Source organism: Drosophila simulans, chromosome 3R (assembly GCF_016746395.2).
Source record: "Drosophila simulans strain w501 chromosome 3R, Prin_Dsim_3.1, whole genome shotgun sequence".
In the NCBI taxonomy this organism is placed as follows: domain Eukaryota; kingdom Metazoa; phylum Arthropoda; class Insecta; order Diptera; family Drosophilidae; genus Drosophila; species Drosophila simulans.
In genome coordinates, this window is record NC_052523.2 from 16,958,071 (window position 1) to 16,982,653 (window position 24,583).

At 41.6% G+C, this 24,583-nt stretch overlaps 1 protein-coding gene across 16 annotated transcripts in view; it reads left to right on the forward strand.

The window, feature by feature from the left end:
* LOC6728830 (maternal protein pumilio) overlaps positions 1 to 24,583 on the forward strand; it is a 167,366-nt gene that overhangs the window by 117,223 nt on the left and 25,560 nt on the right. For 9 of the 16 annotated variants that reach the window (XM_039295343.2, XM_039295337.2, XM_039295340.2 and 6 more), the window contains one exon: positions 21,508 to 21,549. The exons of the other annotated variants lie outside the window; for them this stretch is intronic. In XM_039295343.2, the coding sequence (XP_039151277.1) occupies positions 21,508 to 21,549 (42 nt within the window). The remainder of the gene's footprint in view (positions 1 to 21,507; positions 21,550 to 24,583) is intronic. 16 annotated transcript variants of the gene reach the window in all.

Below are 24,583 nucleotides of genomic sequence, written 5' to 3' on the forward strand. Positions count from 1 at the left end.
CAACCAATTCAACATGCATGAGTGCAAAGAGTTAGCTACGATAGTGCCAATCAAGTGATATGTTAACCGCAATCCATTTAATAAAAGTGCTCAAATGAACAGAGGAATATCCAAAAATCTACCAAGTTATATGGATAGTTTATATTTCGAAACCGCTAACCCAAATCGGTTAACAAACTTTATCCGATACACTAAATATGCTGTCTAGGCCGCAGACCGACCATTCACTTTTCATATCGCTCACTACTCAAATCTAAGCCCGCACATCAGCATCATATTTATTTCATCAGTTTGTTTTGGCAATTTTAATCCCAACATAACATTGTCAGTTTGCTTAAATTATAAATGCCTTTCGCCATATTTCAGTTTGGTTAAAAAAGCCACAGAACTCGCATACGGCAGCCAAGTGTGGGTGGTGGGTGGAATGGGCTGAATTCGGAGGACGAGAAGCTTATCGTTTGCTGCCGGCTTTGCTGCGGTTTTTACCAGTTTCCGTTCTCGCGTGGCTTATCGATTAAATTCATATCATTGACACGTCATAAACAAAAAATACAATGGTCGGGGTAGCAGAGATAAACTAAAAATAAATATATATGTATAAAAATGGTAGAAACTGAGCGAGAGCAGCAGGATTGTGTGGCCATGGGTTTCTGCCTCGATTTTGTGGTTGGGAAAACCTTTTAGACCAGGTCCAAACGACTAAGTGAATTAGCCCACAGCGAAAACGATATAGGTAGAAAAAAAAAGAAGTAGCAGCGGAAAAAATAACATTAATAAATAGAATTTTTTTTTATAACTAACGATCTAGTACAAGAATCTGAATCCTGGGCAAAAAAAAAGGTTCCTCTGCTGGCAACCCTTTTTTCTTGTCAATATGCAAATGGGTACAAAAAGCAAAAAAAAAAATGGTGGACAAGAGCCGAAAGTGAGCAAAAGTCGCGCAAATTAAAGGCGAAAATGATGATAATGGAAGCAGTCGCCGCGTTGTCACTCCGACCGACTCCCTTCCTGAAAAGCAGTCACGTTAAACGGAAATGGCAATGTCTAGACTGTGGACTTTTTGGACCCTAGTCCTCCGTCGCTGCAGTTTGGGTGGGTAAGTAACCGCAGAGCATTTGCAACGGCACAAAAGGTTTCAGTTTCGGTTAGCTATTTTTTATGCCATTTTTTTTCGTCCTCCCCCCACAATCACCACAACAACAAAAAGAATTTTGAGTGTGGAAAAGGCCAAAATCAAAAAATATATATATATATACAACACAGGATAAGGAAAACACCCCTTTGTGGGGAATCGTATTCCCCCAGAATCAAAACCAGACTCATATACAGGCCCATCAAATGACAAACGCCAGAAATGATTCTTTTTGAACGTGCCAGAGGCTCAAAAAAAAAAAGGTTTGCAGCTTTATTTTGAATTCTGATACTGCTGCTGCTGCCATTTCAGATCTCTTAGAACAAAAACAAAAAATTAAACTGACTAAAAACACTAGGCCATAATTAATCTTTAACTCTTTAAGATAGCTTATTAAATGCTATCATTTTATAAAGTATAAACTCATGAGCATATCACTCATACGCAACGTTGCACGTTACAAATTTATCTAGCAACGAAGAATTTCATATGTAATTTCCTTTTTTATACTCAACTTCAACAACAGATAAATGCTCATTTTTGCAGTTTGATTTCCTTTTGCAAAGATGTGAAAATTTAGCAAGAAAATGGCAATTTCCGTTTCATCAGAATGGAAAACAAAGTGTGCGAAGGTGGAAAATGGGTGGCTGTTTCTGTCTCAACTTATGGTAAACATTTCTCAAGGCCTTTCGCACACACACTTTCCCACCATTTGAGGCAAAAACACAAAAAAAAAGGCCAATGCAACTGACTGACTTCGGTTCTTGTTCTCACTGCGCTTCGCATTTTATAAGCTGCACATTTCTCTTCATCTATGGCTAAAACCAACCCCCCGTCGCAAATCCCCCCGCGTGTTGGCAACATTTGTTACGTTCCTACTGCCTGTCTGCTTGTTATATTTTCTCATTTCTTGGCCCACGTTTACCTCCTGGCAATTGCAGTTCCAGTCAGTCTCCTCCGGTGCTCCCTGTAGTTTGTTGCCGTAGTAGGTGCTCGCCATCCTTGCGGATGGATATGCATATGACAGGTTACAGCAGTGCACTGCAAGAAAAAGTGCTGAAATCGAACAGTTTTAGTTAACTTAAATTTAGATAAGAAATCTATGAATCCAAATTCCTGCCTTTGTTTTCAGTGTCTTTAGAAAAAACATGGCACCGTTTTCCACGTGGGGACATCCACGTCATCGTCTTCCCACTTGTGCCGCTGCTACCTCTTTTGATCCTGTTCCGTGTTTTCCCTTGCACTTTCTGCCCCCACCCAATTCCCTCTGCAGTTTCTCGCCCTGCGTCCTGCGTTCTGTTTCCTGCTTCATCAACGTCCGCGTCTGTTGTCCTTGTCAGAGTTGTCTACTCAACGACTCATAATTTCACTTGAGCATCATAAATGCCAGCAGTCGGCAGTTTCTGTCTCTAGATCCCAGAACCCCATTTTCCACCCAGATTTTTGACCCCCCTCAGCCTCATGCTGCTTGTGTTGTTGGATCACAACAAACATTTGCCTAAACACCAGGGCAAATGCAAACAGCGGACGCAGATGCACGTGTATGTGCTTGGGCTGTGTATCCCTGGGATATGGCAAACATTGAAGAGATCCAATTGCAATTGCATTTTCTTTCCCCTGTTTTCTTTGGCTCTCCTTTCCTTCCAATCCTTTCCTACTTTCCTCCTTTCCTGCTGCTACCGCCGGCTGAGTAAACAATCCAAAATCCCGTGTGGATTTTCCCCAATCTTCTTTGCATGTTCCGTAGTTTTTCTCCTATCGAGGATTTACCATTGGGTATCTACTAGAGTTTCTCTGCTTTTAAAACACCTTCAGGCGGCTGTTAGGTAGAAGAATCTCAATTGAAATAAGTGAGAAAAAGAATTCAAAATATTATAAATTAAACTAAAAGCGCTGTTGTAGAATCTTTGAATGTTGAAATTCAAGTTTACTGCAGTTATTTGAGGCTTTTTAATTAGCGAATTAAAGCGTTAAATCTAATTTGCGTGGCTTACCAAAATCCTGGTTAATCCTCGCCAGGATTTTCCTGTTAATCCCTCACTATAGGGTATCGTTGTGAACTTGGCCAAGAGCAATCTCGCTGAATCGTGGCTTCTGGCTGTTTGGGCGGCAATCTCAGTCGCTGCCAACGAAAAAAGGACCAAAAAAAAAGGGGGAGGTGGGGGTCAGGAATTCGTTACCTGCAAATTTTTCGCTGTAGGATGGGCAGGACACCCTGTTGCCCGTCGCCAGGAATGTTTGTCTAGCGTTATTTCGCTCACACATGCAGGACAAATGTGAACCATTTTGTTGGCCGTACTTCATGTCCTTCATCTTCTTGCCATCCCATCGCTCTCTTCCTGTCTGGGTTTTCGTTGGGTCCTTTTTCCCTTCGTCCTTCGTCCTTCTCGCTTCTATTTTTTGTGCTCAACTTGCCTGGCCCGCTGCTTTGGCGTTTTGTTCGCTGTTATTACTTACTCGCGCATCGTTAAAGTGACTTCCGGCAATGTTTTCCCTCAACCCAACGCACACACATGCATATCTAGGGTCCTGTGTGATATGGTAATAGCAGCTGCGAGTGTGTGTGCGTTTTGTGCCTTCTCCTAGAGCGTAGCATACATTATGGGGCTCGCTTCACTGTCTGCTGCCTGCTAAATTATGCAGAGCTTTTGCCTTTTTGGCCCGGACTGCTTGGAAAGGTGACGAAATATTACAATTTAACCTTCCTCTCTTTTTCGGGGAGGGAATGGAGCTGGGCGCTCAAATATGTGTGCGAACAAATTTCCGCTAACAAAATGATAGACCATGTGCTGGAAAGTGAAATATGAGATTTCACTGGGACGACTTAAATTTTTAAATTCCAACCCAGCCGTTTGGAGGATGCGAACTACTGTACAATAAATAACGCAAATTGATTGCGAGCCAGAAATTAATTGTCAATAACATTTATTTATACGGTACGTTTGGTTTCACTCCGTATACCCAATTGCTGTCGCTTTCGGGAAAAACAAATAGTGTGCCAGAAGTGAGATAAAAATTGCACAACAATACAACACATTTATTTAACATTGGGATTTTTCTTTAAAAATTAAACATTTCTGTTATGCGGAGTTTCTTGCCGTGGGGCTTAATGATTTGCTGATGTGGCTATTAGATTAAATTAGTTCTTGCTTTGAGTTTTAAGTTTTAAATAATCCGAAATTAGAGTAAAGAAAATTTTTTAAATGCAGCTCATGGTTTTTAGGAAACCTTCGGTTCTTTTGCAAGCCACTTGGCGAAACCGTGGCAAACAAAAACTGAAAACAATTAAAACTACAAGGGGCGGCAGACCAATGGCGAGACAAATGACAAGGCGTGGCAGCGAAAAGTTTGCCAAACACAGTGTAAAAGAGGGGGAAATATACAGAATGAAAGAGATGGATGTACACAGCGCGAAAGAGAGGGTGAAACTGAGTGGGAGTCGCGGTAACAACTGCAAGTGACTTCCTCGCTGCAGCTGCTGCATAAAAAAAAGTTCACAAAAATTCGTGTGACAAATAAGCAAAAGTTGCAAAACCAAAAAGAGTGCGAGAAGGAGATGGAGCGAAACAGATAGAAAGAGAGGCAGCTAGGTGGCTGGCGGACACTTTGCACTGCAATTTGCACTTCATTGCCAACAGCGGCAGCCGCGGGAGCGTTGAAGCGTTTTGGTCTCCTTCACAAAGCACTTTGTAAATTTTTTAAGTGCCATGCAAAGGAGGCAAAAAAAAAAAAAACGAGAAAAGTCCTCGCTATGAACAGAGAAGAAGAAATCTTTTTTACGCGCTCTCTCTTTTTGAGCGAAGAGTGTCGTCTGCGGAAATTGCTTTGTTGTAAAGCGTAAAAAGCGATAGAAATGGCGGACGGAAGCCGGGAAAACGGCTGGGGAGAAATCTACAACTGAAAACTGTCAAAGTACTGAAGATGGAACCTCCTCCTACGACTTTTAGCATTTTCGCCCGCTTGTTTTTAATTAGGTAGCAAATTCTGGGAAGTGAATCAAAAATGTTGCTCTTAAAACGAGGCTTTCAGCGTTCCGAATTTGCCAATTAAAATTTGCTCGTTATTTCCCATTCGTATTATACAATGTTCATGTTCTTTCGAATGTTGTGCAACAACCGCATAATTTAATTTCAACAAACAATACAACCACAACATGTCCACTTGCAGCTTGCAGATCAACGAAAAAGCTGTATTTTTTTTTTTGCGCAACAGAGAAACCAAAAATTACAACGCCATTTTTTGCGGCATTAAAAAAGCGCTTGGAAAACCGCAGGAAAACATGTCACCAAAGGGCAGCGGCGGAAAAGCTGCCATAACCATTCCACCTCCACTTTTGCGGAATGCTGCACGCCTGAATTTATTGTTGTTTCTTTTTTGGCATTTATGACCAAATCGCATTCGCCAAATTGATATTCTAAGCGCGTAAAATAAATACATATATGTGCAGCATATATATATATATGTGTGTGTGCTGCGGTGGTGTTGGGTTTCCATCGTTTTCCACCCTTTATTTTTTGGCTCATGGAAAATGGGGCACGGAAATGTTTGGCGGGCATTAAAAATAAATGTTGCATACTTTGCGGTGCCAGTCGCATATATCGCATAACATCAAAAATGGCTCGACTTGGGTTTTTATGGCCTAAAATTTATAAGAGAGCTCGCACGGATGTGTGTGTGTGTGTGTGTGGGCAGACGACCACGCCCACTTGTTACCCAGATTGCAATTGCCCGGATATGGGCATAAAAGCAGATTTTAAGTGCGAATTTTACACCCATTTTGAGATTCAAGTGGAAGTGAGTCGACGAAGATTGTTGATGCTCCCATGCTGGTGATACTGATATCTTAATGGGCATCTGCAACATTATAAAAGCGGAAACATTAGAAGAAGAAGGCTACTCATATAGATATTTTTAACCACACTTTGAAATTAGGTAGTTAGTTTGCAATGTTAACACGATGTTCAACTAATCCCAATTAATGGACAGCTGTTGGTATTCGTAAATCGATATTTCTATTCTCTACAATGGCTTTTATTGCCAAAACAACAATAAATATTTGTCACGGCATATGAATTAATTAAAGCGTAAAATGCGCCCACAATGTGCAGCTTTGTCATGTTCTCGTTAACGAACAACGAAATTGAACAAGCGCTATTCTCAAGAGCACTAATCAGTCCAATTTGTTGACTTTTAATCCCACAAAAATAATGCCAAAATTCCCCTTTTTTATAGCGGGATTTATATTTTGATGCCCAATTTGAAAATTTGTAGTTCGCTAGAATGCATTTTGTCTGCCGCAGCGGCAAATCTGTTTGCGTATTTCACTATTTCAATTTCAAATGAAGGCTAAAAGCGTTTTAATTGGACAGAAATGGGCTCAACTATGCCACCAAAAAAGAAAAAAGAAGGAAAAAACAATTAAAAAAAAAAATACAGACCCACCATCAACTGACACAGGCCAACAACTGACCAGAAAGATTTCAATAAATCCGCAACTGAAGACGGCAGGCGGTATTCGGCAACAAAAATTGTTTTATAAATAGGGCCAACAGAGAATTCTTGTTGGCCAACAGCTGCTCATCGCTGCGACAGTTTCGCACCCCACTCCACGCCACCAACCCCCACTTCCTCCCTCCCTCGGATGGCCTCCGAAAAATTATGACATTCTTGTTTGCAGAAATTGCAATTTTATTTCGCTTCGCCATGCTCTAGTAAAAGTGTTGACAGATTTTCAATTATCCTAAACCCGGGTGCGGGGCGACCTCCGTCCACCATTTCCATCATCCTGTGATGACTCATTGGCGAAAGTCTGGTCATCACAGCTTCATCATCGTAGTCACACTCCATTTGATTCATATTCCTTGTGGCATTCGAGTTCGGTAACAAATTTGTAGGAACGTTTTGAATGAAAGTTTCGTTTAATTCCACAACAATAAACACTTAAAATCGCATTATGAAAACAACATTTCGGCGATACCCTACAACAGAGATAGTCAATTTCCTCTGGTTGATAAATGTTACATAAGCATAATGAGAATATTTAGTGCTGGGCTGTAAGTTCTGACTGCAGGGTATTAACAACTTTCATCTTTCCTTTTTGCTTTACAACTTATACGGCTAAGAGTCGACTATAGAATGCAACATCAATCAAATTTGGCTTTCAAGTCGCGTACGCGGCAATTTGTTTGTATAGAAAATGTTGAGACTTTCTCCCAATTTTCCGCCCCCGCCCACTTGCCATTTGTTGTATAACTTTTAATGTATTTTGGGCACGTCTAACCGCACTTCGAAAAAGGAGGACTGAGCCTTCGCCATGGATATGCCCATTGATATCGTCTGAGGGCGTCGGCATCCTCGTCATCACCACCATCATCATCATCGGCGTCGATATCAACACCAAGCACCCAGCACCCTTTTTCCTCGATGGGTGTGGTTACGATATGTTTTGCAAGGCCTTACTGCCTGCTTGGTCCTATTACTTGTAATAATATTTTAGCAATTTTATTTGTTGTCATGTCACATATGCCAAAGCCATGAGACAGGGTGGATCCGGGTTCGGGTTCGGGTCCGGGTGCAGGTCCTTCGCCCCTTGGCCCTTTAAAGCCAAAACAAATTTGCATTTTTATGCCAGGACATGCCTAGGACAAGACTCCTTTGGCCCGGCAGCTGTCGAAGGGAAATTGATTTGATGCAAATTAATGACAGCTTCTTGTCAATTTCATCAAGTTCCAAATTGCGAATCGCAAAAAAAAACGAATTTTAAGTACTCTATATTAGAGCTTTAAAAGTAATTTGAACGTTTTAATACTTTAGATGTATGTTATGTATTCTTTTCATCAAAAAGAATCACTTAAAGATGTATGTTTGGAGTCTATAGACTCTATAGAGTAGCCAAAACTCTTTTACCGGACCCCAAAAACGACTTCACTGCAGATCCTTCCAGTTCGCTCGTCGACTTGTTTGTCTTTTTATAGATTTATGCAAATTTTGTAATGGATTTTTAAGTAGGCCTTTAAATTAGGCAAAAGAAAGCAATTTATTTAAATGATTTTGACAAGGAGGCCTGTACGTTGTCCCTAGCTGCCGTTCCTTCTTATTCTCTGTCTGCCCATTTATTGTTGCATGTAAAATTAATCAAAATTTAATTTATCTTCTCATTGTAGGTAAGTCCTTCCAACAATCGATCTTGAACAACAAACCGCCAAGCACACAAAAAAAAAAAACATAAAAAAGGACACGACGAAGTGAAGCCGCAGAAGAGTCCGCATAATTATTTTCCGATTCAATCAGGGGGCTTTGGGCCTTAAGCTGCCAGCCAGCAGAATGAAAAGGACGAGTGGGGCCGTAGGAGCAGGCGTAGCTAAGCCATATTGAGCGGGATTAGGCGCTAACTGCTAAAATGTGATTACATTCTAGAGCCACAAAATGTCCGCCATAAATTAATCAACGGACGGAAAAATGCCCCAAACGAAAATGAGTGCGGCATCTTCTGGTTTTCATTTTCTCCCCCTCAGAGAATTGGCCAAAATTCAAGTGTTTTTCGACAAGATTTTTGGGGAAAGCAATGGGAAACGGGAACAGTCCCAAAAATTCCATCCAGGTTCGCTTCCTTGGCGCCATTTTTTAAGCCACAAATGGCATTTAATTCACTTTCAACGCTTTAGGACTTGAGCCTGCCACCTGGCCGTTGTCCTTATTCATATCGCCTCCCCTCGTTTCCGGCCGCTATCTCTATCGTCGGCTCGTCCTGTGCGTAATTCTTATTATTTACTTTATTAATTTAAGTGTTTTGGCCCCAGGGCTTGGCCCGAGTCCTTCACGTCCATCTCTCCGGAGCTCCTTCTCCTCCCACTCACTTCCACCGTCCTGCGTTTTCCTGCCGTTCGTTCGTCCTTCGGCTCTTCCTTGTTATGAGGGCCGTAAATAATTTTTTCGGTACCGAGCTGCTCATCATTTTATTCTATTAAAGCCAAATATTTACACAGGCGGAACTTCCACCTCCACAGGCAAATGACCAACAGGAAAAATAGCTAAAGGTAAAAAGCAAGTTAGGCAGCGGTACACTGCGAAAAATAATCAAGAAGGGAAGAACTTTTTTATATCAATGAATACAACCTAAGAGATATACCTGGAACATCTGGTTTCCTGTTTTAAGAGTAATATTTCAAACTGAACTTTGTATCTATTTACTTTTCACACTTTTCCTTCAGTGTTGTGAAAATTCAGTGCGTTGTTTCCGTTTTAGCTGGGTGCGTTTCAGGGCAGCTTGACAATGGCCACACACAGGACCCTTGTGTGCAGGACACTCCCTGGGGTTTATTAGAAGTAATGACATGCAGCTTGTTAGCCGGAATGGACAGGAATATTGCTGCCCGAGGCAGCCGCCAAATGCTCCACATCTCTCCATCGGCTGCAGGTGGAAATGGCTTTGGGGGGGAGAGTCTCTAGAGCCTCAAGTAAATTAAACATAACTGCTGTTCATAGACTAAACCAAGAATTCCTAAGCTCAGCAACCAATTCTTCTGGTCAAGCTTTTCTCTTGCAAAGTGACCAGAGCTCTATAGAGTAAAAAGTTTAAAGTTGATGAACATGAATGTTAAAAAAGCTTGGATTTCCTTATTAACCATTAATAAATACCTGAAAGAATCTCAAGGGTAAATGAATCACGCACATTAATATAAAATGCGTCCTTTAAATTATTCATTAAATTTTTGATATTCCCTTGGCCAACATATTTATTTTAATTGCCATGAAAAGTTCTATTTACATTGGCACACACCCCCTGAGAATATACTCCACTCTTTCTTTCTCTCTCTTCACATCTATCTGTCTCGCATTTCATTTAATTATTTGGCTCTTTGTTGTTATCACCGCCGCTTTTCCGCTTTTCCGGGGGCGCAATAAACCAAATGGCAGTGCAAAAGGTGAGTGAAGAAATTGCTGCGGGTCCTTGGCAAATATATGCCATGTAGCCCTCTTTTGTTGGGCCAAGCCCACATTAAACGCTTCTCTCACACAAGACGAGTGCAAACAAAGAAAAAGCATTTTGTTTGTCAAATGTTTGTCATTTGTAAATGTCAAACGGCGGTCGAGCATATTTTGCATACATACGTACATACATATATGCGAATGCTCTCCGTCTCCTCGGAATTTCCCTGTCTATCTGTCTGCAGACCATCCCCGGATGCAAAGTCAGTTGGAGAATGTTCTTTCAAGTTTTCTGGCTCTGGCCCGCATTTCTTCTTGGCCAGTACAAAGCGGAGCGTTTTCGGTTTTTAAGTTGGGGCATATCATGGATCCAAAAAGTGTGTGGGGGGTGCAGCAGTGTCAGCAGCTTCAAACTTCTCCATCCGAATTATGAGACATATTTTTCGTGGGTTTGTTTCCCGTTCCACATGGAAATCTGACATTTAAATATTTACTTGCGTCAACTTGTGACATTTTACTCATTATACCAGAGGTCTTGTAATGGGTTTGGTGCTCGGTATTTCTGGGGTTTCCTTACCACAGAAATACCAAGACGTCTGGAGGAAAACTTTTGTCATGCTCTCTCTCTCTGTTTCTGCTCAGGGTTTTTCATATTCATAAGCTTTGGCATAATTTTGACAGTTTCCTTGGTGGTGGAATGTTTAGATTTATTTCCTCACTTTAGCTAGCTGTAAGATGTTCAAGTTGATTGGAGTTTCCGCTCAAGGGCGCGACGGAAAATGAGGAAAAGTGGTTGGTTGACTGTTGTGGGCTCATTCATTTATCAATGCTTCCGGTGGATCATTGTTCTTGATCGTCTGCAGATTCGCGTTGACTGAATGCTGTCTGTCCTGCTGCTTTCCCTGCCCTTTCTTTTACCCGCCCCACTTTCTCCAGCCGCCCCACTCATCCACTTCCTGTGCCCCTTCCTGTCTCGTCCTGTCTGTTGTCATTGGCCTTGGGGGCAGGTATAAATGCTTTTGTAAATGTATTTTTAAATGTAATAAGATTATTACGCAATTAGTATAACTTTTTGAATGCCTCCGAAGGGGGAAAGGAAGGCAAAAGTTGTGAGGAAAAGTGGGGAAAAACCTTAGTGGGTGGCTGGGTTTTCATTTGCCTGCGGGTAGGCTTTTAACTGCCTGGATTTAATTGCTAATTTATTTTCTCGGTGCTTCTGTAATTATGTGTTTGCAAATGAGGTTTCGTACAGAGGAAATTCGATACAGCAAATCGATGGCTAGAAAGTTTGTTAAAACAAATATATTATACTCATTTTATATTCATTTAATTATTACACTATCCTTTTAAGCCCATGACTGTTATAATTAAAGAACATTTTGTGCCTTTTATGGCAATTTTGGTTCGACTAACATAAAGTCTTAATTAATCGAAAATATACAAAAGCGTAGAGCAAACCAAAAATACCAAATTTACCTCGTTATGTGCGAGCAACATGAAACATTTAGGGTCAAAAATATTATTTTGCATAAAGTCGATGAGTGAGCAGCCTTTTCATTAATGCCCAGGCACGAACTTGACTTCCTTTTTCCCACTTTCCCACTTTTCCATATATTTTCCAGTTATTTTCCCCCAGTTTTGCAGCAACACCCACTATATTTTCATCTTTTGTTACAATTTTTGCCTACGTGCCTCTCACAAAAAGTGCTTAAGGGCTCAACAAACATAAAAAGTCAAGACATTTACACTGCACTTCAGCAAAAAAAAAAAAGGGGGAGAAATCCTCTAAGGTTCTACATGCTGCTCACTCTTTCTAGCGTCGTATTGGCCTCTCTTTCTATGTGTGGCTGGCAGGGCAAATGAACCTTAAAACAAATCATTATTAAAGGCTCCACATTCATGCTCCACCATGCACCACCCTGGCTTGGCTGCTTCATATTTCTAATTATGTAAAAAACTTTAGCATGTTGCACACGCCGAGAAAAACCCCATTCGGTTCCTTTTGCATATTCCACACACCCAACCTCTGGAAAATTATAGTTAAACATAACGATTTCATGAGCCGGAAAGTGAAATGCATAGCATGCATGCAAGGGGCAGGAAAATCACAAGGTTTTTGGGGCTTGCGTCTGCGGCTCTGTTGATTTACCAACGGCAATTTTGTGCATTTTCCAGTGCGTCTGTATTTGTACGTATGCGTGCATTTGTGTGTGCAAGTGTGTGTGTGGAAAACACCCCCTGCCTGTGTGTTTGTGTTTGTCTAACTTGTTGCAGCCGTCGAGGCGCCATTTGCCAAGAAGTAAAACAAAAGCGGCAAGTACCAACTTCAGCAATATGTGAATAACTTGGAGCACTGTACTACACATTGCATACCTGTCTAGCTTCAGCTGCTCACCCCAATTTTCCAGCCACTGCTGGATTTCCTACTGCGCTCGGCTCAAGCCTCTCGGCGAGCTTTTCAAATTGTTTTTGATTGAAATTTAAACAAAAATGTGTTGCCTGCACTTGTCAACAACAACAAAAAGGGCGAGCAAAGCGGCAGCAACAAAATAGCAACTGCTAAACGCCTTTAAGCATTTAGAAGCTGAAAAGAAAATAAACTCGTGTACGAAATAGTTTTACACTCTAAGATCAAGGACTAAAATAAGTCGAGCCAAGGGAAAATATGAAGACTTTAAGATTTATGTTGATGCAGTATGCATCAGGTTGCAGATGGTTTGATAAATGTAAGCATATCCCAATTTCGTAGAGTATTTGCGTGTAATTTTGCTGCTTGGTTTCAGTTGCTGCGGGTTATAAAAGTACGAACGACGCACCTTTGTTGTGTCATGTTTACATTGCATGTTGCTCCCTGTATATGTGTGTGTTGGGAAAAAGCTTATAAAGTGGCAGGCCAAAGTTTCCACAACGCCCCCGAAAAGGTAGCAGGCAAAATAAGTAAAATAAGGAAAAGCGAGCTATGCCTCGCATCTCATTCTTAGTACCCCTTCACCCTTATGGCCGTTGAAAGCGAAATTCCTTTTATTAGACTTCATTGTTGTTCTTGTTGTTGTTCTGCTGGCGTTGCTGTTAAGCATCTTCTGCTTTCAATGAAATTGTTTATCAAGTTGAACTTTACGAAATTATGTAAAATATGTTTTTGCGGTTCGTCGTTTCTTCGCAGTCAAAAAATTCTTGGGCATAACAAATGGAAAACGAACGAAAAATGTGTAATTTTCTACTTGAGTTATTAAACATTTATGCGTATCGCCCCGTCTCTTTCGACGCGGTGGCGCCCCATCTCTTTCGGCCCGCAGGACAATGCACTTGCTGGGGCTGCTTAATCCTTAGCAACTATTACAAAATGTACACCAAATCTGTGCACTAGAATCCCTTGGCTGCCCGGCAGGAGCGCATTACGGAATCAGCCAACCAGGGAAGTGGAGTAGTACCAGTATCACCCCCCTTCTGGTATATTTTCCCCCGCCGCCGCCACTGGTAAAGCGCTTACAGCTGCAAAGCTCATCAGCAGCGTCAGTGGCAGGACATCAGTATCCGTATCATTCTGGCTCCATTTCATCCTGCGGTTTATTCGCCGACCCCTTGGTCTGGCTACTATTATGATTAGATCGAATTTGGGACCTATGACCAACTGGGTGCATAACAGTGGAAAATTAGGAATGCATACTCTATGTTTATCACTATATAGCTATTTCTGCAATATAATAGTTTAAATAATTCAACACTAACTCAACGTTGAACTATAAATTCAGAGGCTAATCCTTAAAAGTGTACCTACTTAGTTCGCTTATAGTCACTCTTTAAAGAACCTCCATATATATCACGTTCGTTTCGCTGCCCCAGCCAAACACTTAATTCAATTGAGATTTCCCAAACACATTCGCACCATTCCATTCAATTTGCTAGCCATTGTTCCAGGGGAAATGTTAAATACTTTCGCTGCCAAATGAACAAGTTGGGCCATTGAAATCAAATGAGTCATGCGAGTTTTCAACCGCACAAAGAGCGGGGATGTGCGGGGAAAAGGCCGCAGCCAGCGATTTTCCATGGGTTGGGCAGTTGAAACAATAAATAAATGTGAAATCGACCCTGACAGAGGCGGCGGGAGTTGGAGCGAAATGGAGCTACTGAACTTCTGGTTTCTGGTCAACTGAGCAGACCAACTTCTCCCGTCTCTTTCACTGCGCGTAGCCCCGTCTCTATCTGTTTCTCTTTTTCAATCCGACCACTTGCAGACTATTCATAACACAGGCCAGCGCTGAAGGTCGCCGGGAGAATCCGCATCACCATCATCATCATCATCATCAGCAGCAGCAACAGCAGGGTCTGTGGTGGACTCCCTATTCCCGTCTCTTTCATTGCCATTCTATCCGTCTCTTTCTTCCCGGCATAGTCCTTTTGTGCCGGACGTTGGCAGCAGTTTTGCATTGTTTTTGGTCATTCGTTTGGCGTCATTCGCATTTGCCATTGTTACCCTACTCCGCTTACTCCACCCAAAAATCCATGCTCTGTCTCTATAGCTCTGCCTACACCCCTCTCTTTCTTTCGTTTTGTTTGTTCAGCCATTGAGTTGATGATTTCCGTATGCATAGCCCATTTTATGCACAACTTCCGGAAATTTTCATTGCGGTTCTGCAAACGGATGTTCACAAAGGAAGCAAGATGCGAGATAAAGTGAAATATTTAGTTTCTCTAAACACGGTTTTAGAAGTTGAATTGTTTATTGAAAGATTTTTAAGACAGCTACAGGATATTATGAATTGAAGTGTTATTTCTCCTAAAAATGCTTCATAAAATAATTACAAATCTAATGGTTGCGTGCCTCAAAGATGATCGTAAACTATGCTACGTGCAACCGTTGAACAAATTTAATTTCGACGCTTAAAAATATTTTTACAATTCATTTATTTGTATTTGTGTGGAAAGTATTCAGCGAAACCGATTCAATTTACTGCTGATATTTTAAATATTCATCAAATATGCAACGGACAGCGGGCAGATGCAGAAACCGAAAATGAATTTATTTTCGTGCAGAGAGAGCGCAGGACCAACGAAAATCCTGGCCAGCAAAAACTAAAAATTAATAATGTGCCAAAAAGTATGCTACAGTTTCTGACATGCCCCTCCGCACTGCCCCCGCCGGATATGGAGATTATGTAACCGCATTTCCGGCTGCCGCTTTGGCCAAAATGGCGACTTGCAGCAGCAGAACGAGAAATGGCAGCAGGAAGCGAAACAGCAACAGCAGCAACAGCAGCAACAGCAACAGCACACCACACCTGCCGCTGACGCTTATGCTCAGTCAGGCGCTTAACTGTGTGTGTGTGTGTGTGCTGCCAACTGTTTCGCCACCCACAATCCACTGCCCACCACCCCCTACACCAACGAAACAGCCCCTGGAAAAGCGCCCCCTCTTTTGGCACCCATGTGCGTACGCATTTGCAATTGCTTTGCGGTCGAATCGGTTTACACAAAATGCGCTTTTGTGGTTTTTGGCAGCAGTTCCGACGGGGGGAAAAGTCCGAGCATGTTGAAAAACGTCCTGTTTCTGATAAAGGTAGTTTGTTTTACGCCTGTAAAAAAAGGGGTAGCTCAAGTTCACCCAATGGGGCTACTGAATTCGATTTGATTGCTTTAAATGTGTCGAGAGTGACGATTGATATTCCAACTTTGATTGGAGCTTCCGTGGCCTGGCTGAAAATCTTATCTCATACAAACACTTCAAACTAAGTTAAATTTAAATGATTAAAACCTAATTAAAAGCGACTATAAACATTTCGGTTACACGTAATCAAACATTTCCATTTTATTCAATAGTAGCATAAATCGTTAATCTCTTAGACCGAAACGAATGGAAATGAATAATAAAACGTAATATAAAATTGACAAAAGTTTTGCATGTCATGTTACATTCTATCAAATATCCATTTGCTTACAAGCCTTCTGATAAATCTTAAATTGATTGCCTGTCATGGGCAACTCTTTTGGCCAAGAAGAAGATACTTTCCGTAAGCAGTCTCCCCCTGCCATTTGGCCATTTGCCTAGCTTTGTGTTTTTTGTTTTGAGGGTGGGCTTTAGGACGGCTTTCACCTTTTCTTTAGTCTCCAACTGGCTGGTGAAGATTCTGTCTTTCGACGTAGACTTTATCCTACTGCGCTGCGCATTGTCCTGCGAGCTATTGTTGCTGTTTCTTGCTCGTATTATTATCATCAAGCTGTCATGTTAAATGACATTTGCCATATTTCATAAACATACACCATACACAATATGAATAATATTGTATTGTGTAAAAAACTGCTGTCCTGCTCCTTGCGGGGGAGTATATCCTGCTTCCTTTGACCAAAGAAAATGAGCCATGTGAACTGTTGCGGCTGTTGTGTTGCCTGTAGCCTGTAGCCTGGGCTTCACAACAATAAAAGCGTCTTGGCTGTACTCCTTTTTTTCCATCCCCCTATAGCTACTAGCTCTATTTTGTTGCTGGAAACCATTGTATCTGGATCCGGGTGAATCCTGTTGTCCTGTCTCCGTTTGTGGCATGTGATAGTCCTGCTTGTATCTCGCCATCTCTCTGACTGCTTTTGATATTTATTTTCCATTTACATGCATTTCATCATTTGTCGTTTTGTCGTTTGTCGTTTGTCGCTTGCCTGCTTAAAAGTTTAATTGTCCTGCGATTTAGTCTAGGACTCTTGTCCTTATCTTGAGTTTGTGTGCCACCCCGAAAAGCTTCTCCGCTTCCATTCAGCTGTCAGGTTCAGAGAACTATTTAAATTCCTCAGGCCTTGCACACAAGCATGAGTAATATACATACATATATATAAGGGAAAACTCCCTGTTTTGTCATGGCAAAAAGCAATTAACTATGCTCGTGTCTCTACCCCTGGAAATCTATTATTCGCCCTCAAACCCATCGATTTCGATGAAACTATATTGAAATTTTTAAGCCGGATATTACTGAAATGCCCCCAAACCGATTGATGCTCGACCATAAAATAATTGCTGCATACTTTGCGGCCCCAGAAGCCCTGAGACCGGAAAAAAACATCAAAAGTTACGCCCCATTCCGCAGCCCAAGCCTCCAGTAAACGCTTTCACTTTGCATACTTTTGGTTGCACGTAAAAGGCACACAAAACCGCCAAGAGAAGGACGACGACGACGACGCCAAAGTTTTTTGGTGGCCCTAGAGCTGAAGATGACGACGAAGATGAAGAAGATGAAGAGAATGCCGCCACCACAGCCGCCTCATGCCAAATTAGTTTAAGAAATTGCCCGAAGGTGGCAGGCACCCTGCCATCTGTCTATGCCCTTCCTTTTCCCCGGTTTTCCATTTCCCATGTTTTATGCACAAAGAGGAAAAGCGCGAGCATAAAATGAAATAAATTTCAAGCAGGCATTTTCACAGGGCACGAGGCTAAATTTCTTTACGAAAAATTGACAGCTCCCTGTTCTCCATTGTAAAGAAAAGAAAAGAAGTCGCAGAAGGCGAATTTATCTACAAGATGTTTCTATATGACTTGTGGATTAGCCTTTCATGAGGAATTCTTCTGAGCAGCAAAGTTTTAAGCCTAAAAAGAAGATACTTTACGCAAATAAAGGGTAGTCAAGTACCCTTCAATGTCTGGTTACCCTCACAAAAAGTAATCTACCACTTTGAACATTATGTTTTATGCACGGAAAATCCTGAGCCGCATTGCAAAATTTGAAATAAATAATTTTGTATTTCACTTTGTCAGCGTAACAACTTTTTAAAATGTAAAACCATATTGCTTAAACTTCTTATCCCCTGGGTTATGGGTTTTTCCAAGGAGACCGCTGCTTCCAGCTTTTTCTTTTTCACTTGGCTTAGCTGCCAAAGCAACAGCCGCCAAATGTAATTATCAAAAGTTTCCACTATTTTCCCGACCCGGGGTGAGCGGTGGAAAAGCGAAAGAAAATCGCAAGGTAAGATAGGTGGTAGGTGGCTTAAGGAGAAATGTCAGCCTCAGGCTTGCGGCTTGTTATTCTGTTTGTGTCTGCCAGACGCGAAAAAAAAGTAAAATAAATAAAAATAAAAAGTAGAAAATTAAATTCGTTTCAACTGCAGACGTTGCTCAGTCTTTTTGGCCACTTCCACATTTCCGGATGCTACTGCTCCTGCTGTTTGCCATGGCAATTTGTTTCCCTTGCGCTTCTTTCCTTTGCAGATTTTCCATGCCACATGAAGTGGGTCGTAGTATTCTTGTTTGCCTATTTATTACAATTTAATGTCAATTCTTTTGTCGGCGAATTGGACAGAGAAGGCTTATTAATCTGTCATGCAAAATTACTGCGTCATGGAATTTCTTGATTGCCCTGCTGCTGTAATGCGTCAAAAAACGCCGAAAACCAACACATTTAAATAAATCAATTGGGATTGGCTGTAAAATAAATAATAAAAAGAAAACATATCCCTTACGAACTGAAATTAGTTCTCAGGTTACCACAAAATAAAAACTCCAAACGCTATGACCCAATAAAATATTAAAATGTGTACAATTTTCTTGATCTTGATGTTAACAAACGAATAACAGAATAACAAAATAATTGCCAACGGATGCAACAAAATCTTTAGTATATACATAAAAAAATCCACCCTGGAATGAAAACCATAACAAACAAAACTAAAATGCAAAACAAATGGCAGAGGGGAATAAAATAAAGAGAATGAAAATGTAAACGAAGTTCGAAAAAAGCAAATGAAATTGAAATGAATATTTTGTGATATTTTACCAATGCAGCAGGCTGCCTGTCGTTGTGTTGCATTGTTAAATATTCATGTCAGGGAATATGGTATTTTATTTATACTCACACACACACTCACATATCCAAGGATATGTACAGGATCTGGCATATATATATGCTACATTCGATCCTGTGGCCCAAGTCGGGCAAATACGCGCCAGCATATGTGAATCAAGTAGAGTTTCCACCATTTTCCGCACACACGACTCCCAACACAATTTTTTCATCCATCGTTGTGCGTATTTAAGCCGAAATCTTTTCATTCCTTACACAATTTCCTTTGCGAGTCCTTTTCTTTAGGTGTTTTCAAGGCTCGTTTGCCCGCCTGGGTATGATTTTTAAATATTTTACAACCATTTTTATGCGTAGCCCACCTCTGCGATACTACTGCTCCTTCGACTTTTAGGCGTGGAATTTGGCGGGTTGGGGACGGACTTAAGTGTTTGGACAGGTTGGCGTCAAAGTTAAATGATGCATGGCAAAGGCTTCTTGGGGAGACATTTATGAAATGTAATTCAGCTGCTGAAGGACTGCTTTACAAGGGCATGAGTTCAATGGAAATGTTAAGTAACCTTAAACGTACGTAGAATCATATTTCTTCAAGTTAATTCTCTTACACCAAGTTTCTCGCTGTGCATTTATGTATGCTTACCAAGTTCGAGGGGACAACAAACTGGAAATTCACTTAACGATTGGCAATTTGCGTATGCCATGCATCGACACTTGGCCTCTCAGCATCAGTCTCATTTTTCGCCATAGTAACCAGCGAAGAGAGATGGATATTGGGGGTGTTGCGAGGCTATGAGCGCCTGTGTGCCTGCGAGGTAAGGAGGTCCTTGGGAAGGGGGCGAAATCCTGTTAGCAACCGCTGTGAACACAACTCGAGGCAGCTTCCTGCCTGGTTCGTTCGGTTTTGGCTTGGTTGTTGTGTTATCGCTTATGTTGTCTCTTACGGTCTGTTGCATTTTGTACAAATTTGCGCCGCAGGTCCACAAATTTGTGCACCGAAGCGTTTTCGTCCTTACTGCTCTCGACCGAGTCTCGTTTACCGAGAAAGAAAAAAAAAGTTTTCTAATAATTTTCTGCCATGATTTCTTTTTTTTTTCTAATTTCCAAGTGTGGCTAGGCTTTACCCAAATGTTATTTGAGTTTGATTCGGGTTCAAGTTCGAGTGGCCAAGAATAAATGGCCTTAATTTCGGTCGTCGGGGGAAAGTTTGTGACCAGTTTTGGGATAAGCCATATGCTCAAAGGGAAATCAAGGAAAATCCTCAATAAAAATTACCAATATTTACTTTACAAAATGACAGACCCACCGCCAGCTCCGCCACTGCCCGCCGCCTGTCCTGGCAAATCCCTTGTCAACTTTGCTACTTAATAAAATATGAGTGCCAAAGTGGAGGAGGACAGGACAAACACGAAATATCCAAGGACGTGCCACTAATGGCGGGCCCGAGCTCAAGTGCTCGGCGAAGGAACGCTAAGGGAGCGCCAGCCAGCAAAAAAAAGGGATAAAGAAATAAATAGAAAATGCAAATAGAAGGCAATACATTTGCCAGACTCCTCGGAGAGATATGAACGGGGGCCACTGCTGTTTGCCATGTCCTTTCGATGAGGTTGCCTTGTAAAAATGACATTTCCATCGTGTCCTCTCCCAGCCAGCCATCCTTTCAGTGCCCAACTCTCAAGGACATCATGCGTCGCACATAAACTGTTGATTTTTATCGAGGTTCGTGACACAGTCATGACCAAAGCTTCCTGCAAGATACGAGACTGCACTGCAACTAAAAGATATTTCTATAACTTTAAACTCAGTCAACGAGATTCAACTAGATTAAACCTAAAAGTTATGACTTATTGATTGATACATCATTTCAGAATTGACTAACTCTTCGTAAATTGAAGGAATCTTCCGAGTTTAAAAGCATATTTCTTTCAGTATATTTCTTTATTGTTTAGGCCGCAGGTGCGACTCGGTGGCACCTCCCAATTTTCCCATTGGACGAGGTCCCTGTCCCTCCATCAGGGTTTCCTTTGACACATGTCCAACTCTGACCACTTGCAGACCCACAAGGTCGCCGAGGAGAGCCTTTTTTTGTGTGGCTTGGCATTAGTGTCGAAATTATGGCTCTTATATGGCCTCCCCCGGCTCGCCAGTTGCCAATAGTTTTATGTTCTCCATGCTGCCCCCTTCCCTTGGAAAAGCCATTTTCCACGCTCTGTGTGCGTGTGCAAGCTACGACTAAATACAATTTGAACGCCTGTTCTTTCCCTTCGTCACCAGCACTACCACCACTTTATGGTGACTTTGTTGCTGGGTTATTATATGCTTTGGCTAATGTTTATGTATGTTATCCCAGGAGGCGAAAAACACAGAGTAACTCTCTAGCAGCCAACTGCAGCTGGGGCAGAAATGGGGGGTATTATGTAAGAGTTCCCCTTGCTCGTGTTGGAAATATAATTCACTTTGCTCAAGAATTAAAATGGTAAATGAAGCTGCTACTCATGAGCTTTCAAAAACTTTTGCTTCCCCTAAGAGAAAATGTATAGTTTCTGTAATGTTGTATAATGCATAGGTGTAATCTGTACTTTATTCATTTCAGTTAGAAATGGGTTTGTCCTTTTTTTCTTGGCCCAACCAACTTATAGAACATAAATTAATATATATTTTTTTCATTCTTTACAGGTAAGTGACGACGTGCTTTCGCTCGCTTTTAACCACAATCAAGTAAGAGTTTTTTGTTTATTATCATTTATTTTACGGTTATGGTGGTGGGTCTGCAATTGCAATGCATCAAAACTCACACCTCAATGCCAGTGGCAGTGGCAGTGGCATTGGCCGTGGTGGTGGGCCTGTTTGTCTAAGTCCGTTTGGCTTCATAAATCAATCAGATCGTAGCGAACCAGAGTGTCCAGTGGAATATCGACTGGTTTGGGTATATGGGCCTTATACTACGGCAGCCACACGGCGATTGACGGCACGAGATTTGCAGCATTTCCGGCGCATGACGCAAAGCAGTTAATTTGTCAAATGTCTGCACTTTATCACCCATATCTGTCCCGCTGTCTCCGGCGCAATCCCACTGGTGGCCAGAAGGGGGCCTCCGTGAAAACGCATTACGCACTCAGACATTTTCGGGCGGGCGCATGGCGCACACACTCTACTCGTATCTCTGTGAAATGTTGAGCCAAAGTGCAATCAGTGCAGTGGCGCATTTCCCACCGGAGCTCCGGACAGACGATGAAAATATCGAGACCCCTCTCTCAGCCAAACCCCCACAGCCCGCAGCCCGAACCCCAACCCGAACCTTAAACCAAACCCAAGCCCATAAACCAACCCACTACCAGACCGGCTGTGCTATGTGGCAATCCTCTGCATTGTCGGTTGGGAAAATTCCGGGGGGAAAATTGTTAGAAAAACTCAGTGCTCTTTCTCTCTCGCACTCACACTGTCGCGCTGGCAAAGCAATTTAAAGTTGCATCCATAACATCACAAACAGCAAAGACAACAACATTTTCGGCCAGGACATTGGCCTGGGGAAATTTCACTGGCTAATGTTATCCCCACTCACTCTCTCGCTCCCAAAAGCCAGCTCCCAAATGTCCTTTCGCAGTCAACAGGCCGTCAGAGTCAGACTTGGACTTGTGGACCAAAATCGGCATGGTTGTTGCAGTTAAAGAAATGCAAACCCTATTTAACATAAAAAATAAAATAAAATCTATTTTACATGATTTTTTACTTTCCCTCTAATATGAGTACTTGTTCGGTATGATTTGAGAAAGTTTTAAGCCTTAAAACAAATTAAAAAGAATATTTTCTGCCAGTGTAGGATGAACCACAGCCCGAGATGCGTTGACCGAATTCGTAATTAGAAAAGTGCTTGCTTGATAACTCACTTTTCGCTTTCTGTATTGACCGATGGGGGATGAGCACGAGGAGTCCCCACAGGACTTTTACCCTATCCTCCATCATTCTGTCATCCTGTGTGGCCATTTAATAGCTTTGGAAATCAGTCATTAGGCAAGTGCAGGCCGGGGTGAAAAATACGCAACAGCCTGCAATGAAATTAACACAAAAATTCTATTAGCCTGGTTACACTAATTGGCCTGCTGTTGCCGATTGGTCACATCTTTGCATCTCTTTCGCTTAGATAAACTTCAGCCGAGTTGCATTTCCACTTTGGCTGTGAACCAAAACGCAAAACTAAATGTGAATAAAAAATGTCATCAAAATGTCATTACGTGGGTGGCCGACAATATGTTGCCCCGATTTATTTACTTTTTTCTTTTCGGTTTTGTTTATGGCACCGACTTTCAAATTTAAGCACAAATTTCCATTTCTCATTGTTGGCACAGCCATAATAGAAGGGCATTTCACCCCCCGAGTTATTATGCAAATGAAAGGCTAGCAAAACCTAACCCATATAGAGTCTAAAAAATTAGCATTTTATGCAACAGCCTGCACATAATTTGGCAGCAGAAAAATAGGGGAAAATTGGAAATTTAACCCTTTTGTTTTAATGATTTTTATGGTTAGTAATTGGAGAATTAAAAAATTTCCTCATTAATAATCATTATGTTTATGCGTTGGGTTTACCGAAGTTGAACTAATTCAAAACCTATAGAGTTAACTTAAAGTCCAGTCAAACGTCAAAAATGAATGCCTAAACAAAGGTTTTAAAGGGAAAGCTGCAGCAAAAACCCCCGGATCGCGTGCTTTTGGTCCTTTGTACCATGTTGTATGCATTTTTGGTCAGTGTGGTCGGCATTTTGTCAACGGAGAACAACACCAGGCGGCAGTAGAAGCGACAGTGATAGCCATGCAAAACATGGTTGGAGGTATGGAGCTATGGAGCTATGGAGGTATGGAGGTTGCTTGGCGAGATAGATGGACCATTGGGGGATAGTGGATGTTGGGCGGGGCCTGAACAACAACAGCATCAACATCAGCGTCAACAACAACAGCAATTGTGGCGTCCTCTAATGACAACCACACGTCATCAGCGATGTTCCCTTTTGCCGGCTTTTGCCCAAACAACGTCATCGCTGTCATTGTTGTGCACGCCCACATCCGACACGCCCACACGTAGAGGTCTTCTGCATACACGTATATAAATCTCATTGTGTACAGCTGCGGTCAGAATAATAATAACACGGCTTGAGCAAGAAGATATTTAGCAGCAGCAGCAATCCATGTTCTGTACAACACTACGTATACGTGATAAATTCTAAAGTCTAGATGCGACCTTGAACAGTATGCAAAGATAGCGTATAAGATCTAGACAGCTTTTAGACTATATTTGAACAAATGATAAAAGCAAATACAATCGTTTCATATTGCATCCATTGTTCTATTATCCTGAACTTAATTGTTACTGCAGGACATGTATTAAAAATGCAAATTTCTTTGGCGATGGCAGCCGCAGAAGCCTCATCACCATCAGCATCATCAGTAGATGGAGCCAAGGACTAGACGTAGTTGTTGACTCATTTGCATTATCGCATCTAATCACTGTCGTCATCAACAACAATGTTGCTCGTTAGTCTTGGCCAGTCGAATTGGGGGTTGTGTATGATATAGAAAAGTTCCAATTGCAGCATTAAACTTTAAATTACCATTTAGTTTTGTTTTCGTTTTAGTTTTTCGATCTGGCGAGCAATAACAAAAAGAATAAACTATTTGGGAATGTAAATTGTTGCAGTGGCAAACGATGCGAATTGCAATTAAAATGCATTTGCAATTTGCTGCAATTGCAGCATTT